We start from the raw sequence: 8999 nt of genomic DNA, 5'->3' as shown, positions 1-8999 counted from the left end.
AACTAGGCACTAACATTCTCTTCAAAGGAACACCCATTTAGCTGCCACTAGCTAGGTATCACTGACTGTCTTGAACTCAGGCCAACGCCACAGCACTTTATTGCGGAAATACATCAGACACTGCAAATGAGAGAAATCAGGCCACTGATTGCTACTGGGGAGGCAGCCAGTTTAAGGTTAGGGTTTATCATCATTCAGTTCTATGAAAGTATCACAGATCAAAAAAGCAAAGCGGAGCATCTTCGTTGCAGTGATACCAGCGAAGTAGCAGCCTTCAAAAAAATCTCACAAGATTAACATTGAGTAGTTTAGACCACAAAAATACAGCCTTCTCATTTTTCCCAAATTAAGAAAAAACTTTTAAACATCTGATAAGGTTAGGAGTTGCAACAGATGCTAAATGAACAAGCTGAAGTCATGTTGCCCTCTGCTTTAAGATAAGAACTCTTCTTCTCTTTCCACCTTTTCTTCAGCTGACACACACAGCTTAATGCGGAAAGAATTCATATTTCGTACACCACAACATTTAGACTGGAACAACAGTTAAACAACAGTACGCAAAGTCATTCATAATATTATCTTAATCAAACTTTACTAAGACATTCAATTAAAAGCAAAAGTATTGCTGGATATTTTTCTCATATGTTACCACAAGGTTTGGTTTGGTTGTTTATTTATTTTTAAACAGGCCTGAGCTAAGGCATGCAATGAAAAAAACCCAGTATGCCTATGAGGAGATACCATACTGACCCAGCACAGACTCTGGCTTCTATACCCCAATTAATTCCTTAGCCACAGTCTATGCAGATGAATGGAAAACTCAGCAGCTAAAGGATTTCTCACCGAGTGGAAGGATTTCTCAGCACAGTAAGCTGCAGCAGTCCTTTCATCTGTACTTATAGCTTTGAAATTAGAGAGCTGCATTTTTTTTTTTTGCCATTTTAATATAGAAGCAAGAAGGCCTCAGTGCTTCTCAGTACTTGAAAGCACATACCCCAGCAATGACAAGATGAGTAAACAAATCAGAAAAGCCCCCATCAATTCTTGTCTCTGAAAGGGAATAAGAAAATGTTTTTCAGCCACTTCTGCCCAACTAACTGGAACTGTCATTTAGAGCCTTTTACCTTAGGAAAAAGAACCTATTGCCAAGCCTGCTGTCATAATGACAACTTGATGTACATTCATAAATATATCCTTGGCACACTTTAACTGAAAAATATTTTAATAATATTACATAATTAGTCAAAGTTTAGCTATTAGGTACAAGTAACTCACTAAATAAATTACAGACACAGCCACTTAAGCAACAATATTAGTGATATTTATTTAAAATAATTTTGCTGAGGAAATTTGTTTCATAAGAGATGGTTTTCAAACAAATCAGCAAGATTATGAAAAATAAAAGAGACAAACTCTTTGGGGAAAAAAATTACAAAGAAAGCTTTTGCATATCAACAAAAACCCTCAGTCTTTTGATTCGCAGCCTGAGTCTCAGTCCCAACCTTTTCAGTCTAATGAACCCCACTATCCATCTTTAGGTCTGGTTTGTTCTTGTCGTTCTTCACCGAGTAGATGAAATATGTTAAGGTGTCCTTCTCATTCACTGGAATTGTCCTAAAATGGCAGCCAATTATCTATAATGGAAGAATACAAAGAAATTATATAACCACTCTTACATGCAAAAACTAAGATTCAGATTTAAATTGACCATATTAAACAAACTTTAGAAGCTTGATCAAGAAGCTTACAAAAGAAACTAAAACCTACCTCTCTTCAAAAGTCTTTCATAGTCATAAAGAAGGGCAGAACAAGAACCATTTTATTGAGAACTATGAAGCAAATACAGCAGATTGTACCCTAATTTCCTAAATAAAAAGTCTAGAAAATTTTCAGGGGGACAAGGGGAAGAGTTCTCAAAACAAGCATAGGCGGATGGTTACACCTATGTGGTCACAGCCTGACTATAAGGCAATGACTATAGAACATCAATAGAGCAACAGCACAGAAATGAGAGGCTACTGATCATCATTCAGGTTGGGGGGGATGTGTATCTGTATCAAATCACATACAGAAACATTTAAGACAATATAAGATTCTTCAAGAATTATAACTGAATGTTCGGCTCTTTGAAACAGAGCTATCAATGATGAAAATTCACCATGCTGTAACCACTAAAATACAACAATCTCTAAACATTTCTTGAGTCACTTGGGTCATTCTGGAAGTCTTTTCCTTCATCAAAATAAACACCAACTTTAAAAGAAAGCACTCAAAATATTTTACCTGCCCAAGTCTATTCTCTGACTTTTTGCAGAATACTTTGGTAGTTTAAAATTAGCAAGAGGAAGAAAAATGGGATTGCTCATTTTACTGCTATAGAGTATAAATGTTTAGCATAATTAGCAAGTTAGAAAGCTTTCAAAACCCATCCTTGAAAAATTCACAGAGAAACAGTTTGACAGAATCCTTTAAAGCAGACTTCTAAGTAACAGCAAGAGGAATGTCTCTTGTACATTAGGACAGGTTACTAGGAATTGCATCTGCTGTAAACTAAGTTCTGCAGCACTAGCTCACAAATACCCGCAGGTCAAACCAAGCATGTGACAGAAGCTTTGCCTATTCACATCAAGCAGCATTAAGAAGCATAGTGCAAACAGCTCCTGAGATGTACCTAAAACACTAGTTTTGCAGGAAAAGAAAAATAAAAAAAAAAAGCTTGTGCTTTTTCAAATCACAGTCCTGCTAATTCAAGAGCTGGCTCTACCTCACCTCACATACACAAACCAGAAAACTGATTTTAAATTCTTACTCATAGCGGCAGCAGCACTATTCTTTTATAGCTGAGCCTTGAAACTCCCACACATTTAAGAGCCTTGCCTTTAATCCACACAGATAGAGAGACCAACAAAATGTCTGCACCAAAGTACAACTGAGCATTATCACTGCACAAAAGTGAAAAATCAGTAGCTGTATCTCCCTGTTAAGAGATCACCAGTTCTCCCACATATTTACATCAGCATGCTCTAACTTCATCTTTGCAGTGCAGAATAATTCCTTTAAAATCATACTCATGTGAAGCAAAGATGCTTACACGCTGCTGTTCTCACACACAGCTTCAGCACTTTTAGAAATATTGATGAGAAAAAAACCTAATTTCATGAAGTCAGATTTTTCTGGTGGCAGATCCCAGTAGTTTTACTGAACAGAACTAATTATCAACAGAAGCCTGTTTTGCATGTTCCCATACCTTACATATACAGAAGCATCCCTTACAACAACTAGCTTTTTAAAGCACAGTCTCAACCTTGCTACAAGTCCACCACTACCTTTCAGTTTCTAGTTCTTTTCAGCGGGACATTCAGGGTGGGACTGATGTGGAAACTATAAATCCATGATTCTACGATATTCGGGGACACACAGATCATCTTACCGTTCCAGCTCAATGCTTTGCATTTTTAAGCAGCACATACTCCTTTCAGAATTTGAGTCCCTCCTGTGGAAAGAACTTTTACTTTTGATTTACTTGGCTCAGGAGCTGAGGCCAATGAAGAAAGCTAGATGAGCAGTTCCCTTTTGTTCTCCTAAAATCCACACTACATATGCTCTTTATGCAAGGATCACATTGTATAGAAAACCACATGCCATAGCAAGTTGCATTTTCTGTTATGGAACAAATACTCATACTTACTTCAACAAGTTGTGCTTTGTTAAGTCCTGGTCTGGTTTGTAGCTTGAAGTGTCTTTTGTACCTTCGAAGTGTGTTTACTTGTAACTGATACAAATCAACCTAGAAGAAAGGAGGGAAAATGGAAGGAAAACAATCTAATGTAACTAAAAAGGATTCCATGTAACTAGAAAGGATTCAGTCATTACTAGTTCACGTCTCAAAAACGTTTTGGAATATCAGAATGTAAACCATCAGCTCAGCAGATCTCATTTTGACAAAAAACAAACTCCACCTTGCACCTTCCAGCAGAAAGGAAAACAGCTTGGCTCAGTTTAAGTGCACTTAATTGTTATCGAGCACAGCTCTGCCTCCTTTTAGTTGTGGACAATATCTGTAACTCATTGTACTTTAATAATTTCTGGGTTGTTTGTTCCTCAGTTCAAGCATGATAACACAAAGCCCAGTAACAACTTTCACAGAACATCTATGAAGATGCAGATTCAAAGAGGCCCCTATATCGTGATTTCGGTCAAATTTTACACAAGTTACAAGCAAGATACAGCACATCTGCACCACAAGATAGCACATAGTAAAACCAGGAAAAAGTCTAGAGCTCAAAGCCTTGGCTTGAGCAGAAAGAAGAAAACAGCTGCCCTTGTTCTCCAAACACATCCCTGCTACATAAGCACAGTGCAGGAGTTATGTGCACAGGCATAGTTGTCCAAAACTATTTTTCAGCGCAGGCTGACAGTTTAGAGAATTGCACAAGGTCTTCTGAGGGACAGAGATACACAACCATAACCCTGTACTCCCTCAGTTGTGAATACTATGAACTCTGATCAACAGTGACTACTCCCAGCAACAGCTTGCCCTCCCACCCTCCCTGACAATGTCAAAGAGCTGAATCAGACAACTGAGTGGGAAAGCAAGCTGAGAAAACAGGCTGAATGAGAAACTCTGCTAGATCAGTTGCAATTACAGCGGTATTCTCCAAACTCATTGCATTAAAGATTGCTTAAGGCATTCACTTCCACTTTAAATTCATTTAGTGGCCTCAGCTATAGAATATTTAAACAACGTCAGTGCTACTGCACACTTGGTAACCTGGCCAAACCTGATGTGCTGTCACCTTGCATGATAGAGGCTGGGTATCCTTTAGTACTCTGAAGTGTACAAAGCACAAATTCAACTTCCCAAGTCACAGTGGAGACTCTACACCCTAGATCATCATGCAGAGAAGCAGCAGTAGCTTTCCAGCAAGTCCCAGAAGCTATCAATACTGCAGAAGCCTCTTCTCCTCCCATAGGAATCACTTCTGACAGGTAATAATGGTTATGACTGAGATGGAAAGAAGAGGGCCTTACAAGTCTTCAGAAGAAGGATATTTTTTTTTTCCTTAGTAAACTGGATAGCTATTGAAAATAAAGAAGATCAAGGGCCAACAGGCATCTAAGATATACAGTAATCACATGGGATGAACATATCGCCATTGTCCAAATGGCCAGCCGAAACTCCTGAAAACTACTTCCCAGTCAGTTTTCTTTCCTGTAGTAGTACCATTGAAAAAAAGCTTGCTTTCTTGTTCTGGAGATATCCATTGATTGTGACATATTTTATAAGTTTTTGCATGAGAAAACAAAACAGGCTTGTAGAAGAGTTGCAATTACCACTGTGCCAGACAGCTACCTGAAGCCATGCAGGAAATGAGCTTTAGACAGAACCTTCAAATAAGTGATCCCAGATATTTAACAAACAACACAGCCCAGCAAACTACTCCAAATCCCCTAAAATCCTCTTAGCTAGAGCCTTCCGACCGGAGCCACGTGTCTTTAGGCACAGATTCTCATATGAAGTTTCATGACTTATGCTGCTGCTATCTGCAGTGCTGACCATAAGGATGTCACTAAATTAACACAGAGCAGTTTCTGAGGAACGCTTTAAAAATCCCTCTTAAAGGGGAGATCAGGCAGGCATGACAGCCTCTGCTCAAAATTAACACATTGAACAGCACCTGCTAAGCCAGGCTGTAGCAGAAATAACCAACAGCAGGAATAAAAGAGAGCCTCAAGTGCAGTCTATACTATACACTATGAAAAAGGTTGAAAGCTGTAGTTCACTTTTACAATGGATGAGGTTTCACTGGTCTGCAGTGGAGAAAACAGGCTGGAAAAACACCATCCTTCTCCACACTTTCCAGTACAGGTCCCTGAAAGTCTCTACCCCCGACAAAGGGTAAAAACAAAGAGCTACTATCATTAAACTTTCTGTGTTTAATGTGACTAAGGCAATGGAGTAACTGCAAGAGCACACATTTCACACAGAAGGGAAGGATTGGAGGGATGGGGCAGTGAAGCATTTAAATCCCAAGCCCTCTACGCAATTCCTTTCAACTTGGCAACTCCTGCAGAAGACAGATTTTGCTGATATGTAGCAATATACCACTTCTAGCAGAACACTGGAAAGGAAGCGCTAAGAAGGAGAAAGTTGAAAATAGCAGTTTTCTGAGAGAACTAGCAGACACTTAAAAATTATCTAGAGAGTTTTGTTCATTGTACTCTGCACAATTAATCCAGAAAATACACCACAAAGTTCAATTAGTTTTTGTTAAGAACTGAGTGAATCAGAACCCTTCCCTTTCGCACATACCCCAAGATACTGAGAGCTGTAAGAATGGGAAAGTGGTATGTGTGCAGCCTGGACAGTCATTAAGAACAAGCTTAGCACAACAATTAGGAAAAAACAAAACAAACCAGCTACCTCTGGAGTGTCGATGTCTTGCACTGGTGAGTCACCATCATCATCGCTGCCTTTCCTCTTTCTTCTATTTCTCACACTCTGAATTAGGTTTTTGTGGAAGTCACAAATATACAGATGTCTTGCCTAGAAGAATAATACTATGTCTTTCAATCAAATCCACGTAAGTATCTAGCAGACTTTATAAATGCACGTACAGAGACAACCCCCCATGCAGCCACATTAACCGAGTTGAGGAAGCTTTTCTGCCAGATTTCTTCTAAATAAAGAATGCGTTGTGCTACAGATCACTGCCACCGGCTCGGCGCAGAGGACGCTTCAGTGCTGCGATCGACCGATTCAGTAGTAACAGGCTGCAGAGACACACGAGTCCAACCCTCCCTCCAGCCGTTCGGAGATCGGGAAACAAAACAATCTTTCAGTTGTTCTTTGGAGGGCAAAAAGACGGCCCTCATTTCCCAGATAAATCCCCACCCCCGCCTCCTTGGTTTATTCCACTACCTAGGCGAGGCCAAGCAACACACTTTTTTCTTTCTTTTTAAAAAAGTTCCCCTTTGTACGATCTGCACGCTTTGGGAGAACTCTTCGGCACGTACCAACCCCGATATTCAGAGCTACGTGCTTTAAGGACAACGAAAGCAGGGATCCGCATTTAGGGACCACGTCTGCAGGGGAAGGGACCCCCGGGCCGGGGAATGTGGGGGTTCCCTGGGGGCACCCGGAGCTCCGGCCGAGGCGCGGAGCACTTCAAGCGCATTTTAAGCTGCTTTGCCCCCACGCTGGCAAGCCTTCACGCAGTACCGGGCAAGAGCAAGCACTCCTCCGAAACGCTCGGGCGTTTCAACCCGCGAAAAGGCGTCCGAAGGGGAACCGGCAGCCGTCCCATTCGCCGGGGCTCCGCTCCCCCTGCCCGGCCGTGCCGAGCCGAGCAGCGCGGCGCCTGATGGCTGCCGTGCGGATGGCGAGGGGAGACGTGCAACATTGCAACACGAGGCGGAGCAGCCGAGCGCTGCCCTCGCCAGGAACAGACAAACTAGCGCGCCGGGAGCCAGCCAAGCTCCGCTCCGGGAGAAGCGGCGCTTCCCCGCCACACGTCTTCCCCCGCCAGCAACACGGGGGGACACGCAGCTGCTGCTCCCGGCTCTTGGTGGGGTGAGAGGGAACCCCAGATGGAGGCAGGAGAGGCGGGTGCTTCCCCTCCACCCTCTGCCGCAGAGGGAAAGCGCTTTCAGGCCGTGCTGCTGCAGCGGCAGCCAAACTCCACCGTGCTACTGAGAAAGGGGGGTAAGGGGGGAACAACACTTCCTCGACTCAAAATAAAAACCCAAACCACCCCCCCCAACCAACAAACCAAAACTTTATTAAAAGCCCCAGAACCAACCAAGCCATTGGGACAACCGGCTCGCACCGAGCGGGGCTGGGGCCGAACACGCCGCCGCTGCCCGGGCACGCACCGCCGGGACCCGCCGGCCGCTTTGTCTGCCCGCCCCGCCAGCGGCTGTGGGGGGTGGCGGTGGCCCCGTGTGTGTCCTCCCCTCCCCGGACTTACGCTCTTGTCCAGCTCGATCTTCACCTTCTTCTGCGAGATGCTCTTCTGGATCCGCTTGCTGAAGCTGGCGTTGCCGGCGGCGCGGCCGCACCGCTCCCCCTCCTCCCGCAGGCAGCACAGCTGCCCAGCCCCGGGGCCGCCCGCACCCCCGGCAGCCGCCGAGCCAGCGGCGGAGGCCAGAGCCAGCCCCGGCGGCGCTGGCGGCGGCGGCACCTCCACGGCGGAGCCCGCATTGCTCACCACCGCGGCGGTGGCGGCGGCCGGGTCCGCCCCGCGCTGGGTCACCTCCTCGGGGACGAAGCCGTTCATGCCCGGCACCACCTCCGCGGGCGGCGGGGACCCCGGGGGAGGGCGGCGGGATCCCGCCACGCACCAAACTTCCCCAGCGAGACGCCGCGGCCCGGCGGGGCGCTCCCCTGCTCCCTGCCCGCCTCCTCGCCGCGGCGGCACCGGGACGCAAGCCCGCGCTCAAGGGCGGCCAGCCCGCTCGCTCGCTGCGGGAAGGACTGTCCCCGCCGGCTGCGGCTGCCCGAACCCCGCGGCTACCGGAGCAGCAGCAGCGCCCCGCGGATCGCCCCACTTCCTCCTTCCCCCCCTGTCATGTGGAGACTCTTCAGCTGTTTCCTATGTAACAACAGCAACCAACCTGCCCGCCGCCCCGCCCCGCCCGGCCGCGCATGCCGGCTCCCCCGCCGCGGGGCGCCACGGGAAATGCAGTTCCTCCGCCGCCCACCCCTTCCCGGCCGGCGCGGCGGGAAAACTACAGCTCCCGAGGTGCAGCGCGGCGGCGGGAGCGCGGGCGGGGGTTCGGTGTGCGGCTTTGCGGTGCTCCGGCGGCCATGCTGTCCCGCCGTGGCGGCGGGGGCAGGCCCCGCTCTGTTCCGCCGCCGGGGCGAGCGGGCCGCCTTGCGCGGCGCTCCGTTTACCCCGCCGCCGGGAGGCCGGGCCCACCGGGCTGGAGCGGTGGCAGCGGCTCAGCACACTTTTAAAAGGCCCCGTTCACTCCCCTCCCGGTTCCCTCTCGTCGCT

At 46.5% G+C, this 8999-nt stretch overlaps 1 protein-coding gene across 1 annotated transcript; it reads right to left on the bottom strand.

Moving 5' to 3' along the window:
• Positions 1-834: 834 nt before the first annotated feature.
• Positions 835-8590, bottom strand: SAP30 (Sin3A associated protein 30). Its single transcript, XM_080343808.1, has 4 exons — positions 7971-8590; positions 6425-6547; positions 3689-3787; positions 835-1634 (listed from the first exon to the last, which is right to left on the bottom strand). Exons 1-4 carry the CDS (start codon positions 8277-8279, stop codon positions 1512-1514), a joined length of 654 nt encoding a protein of 217 aa, XP_080199934.1. The 5' UTR covers positions 8280-8590; the 3' UTR covers positions 835-1511.
• Positions 8591-8999: the final 409 nt, after the last annotated feature.

This window comes from Nesoenas mayeri (assembly GCF_963082525.1).
Source record: "Nesoenas mayeri genome assembly, chromosome: 4".
NCBI lineage: Eukaryota > Metazoa > Chordata > Aves > Columbiformes > Columbidae > Nesoenas > Nesoenas mayeri.
Note: the sequence above shows the minus strand (reverse complement) of the source record. Positions and strands in the feature narration are given on the sequence as shown.

Coding starts and splice junctions, on each gene's coding strand:
- SAP30 (XM_080343808.1), bottom strand. CDS start 8,279: ATGAACGGCTTCGTCCCCGAGGAGGTGACCCAGCGCGGGGCGGACCCG. Junction 6,548..7,970: donor AGATCGAGCTGGACAAGAGC/GTAAGTCCGGGG, acceptor TTATTCTTCTAG/GCAAGACATCTGTATATTTG. Junction 1,635..3,688: donor ACAAAGCACAACTTGTTGAA/GTAAGTATGAGT, acceptor CTTCCATTATAG/ATAATTGGCTGCCATTTTAG.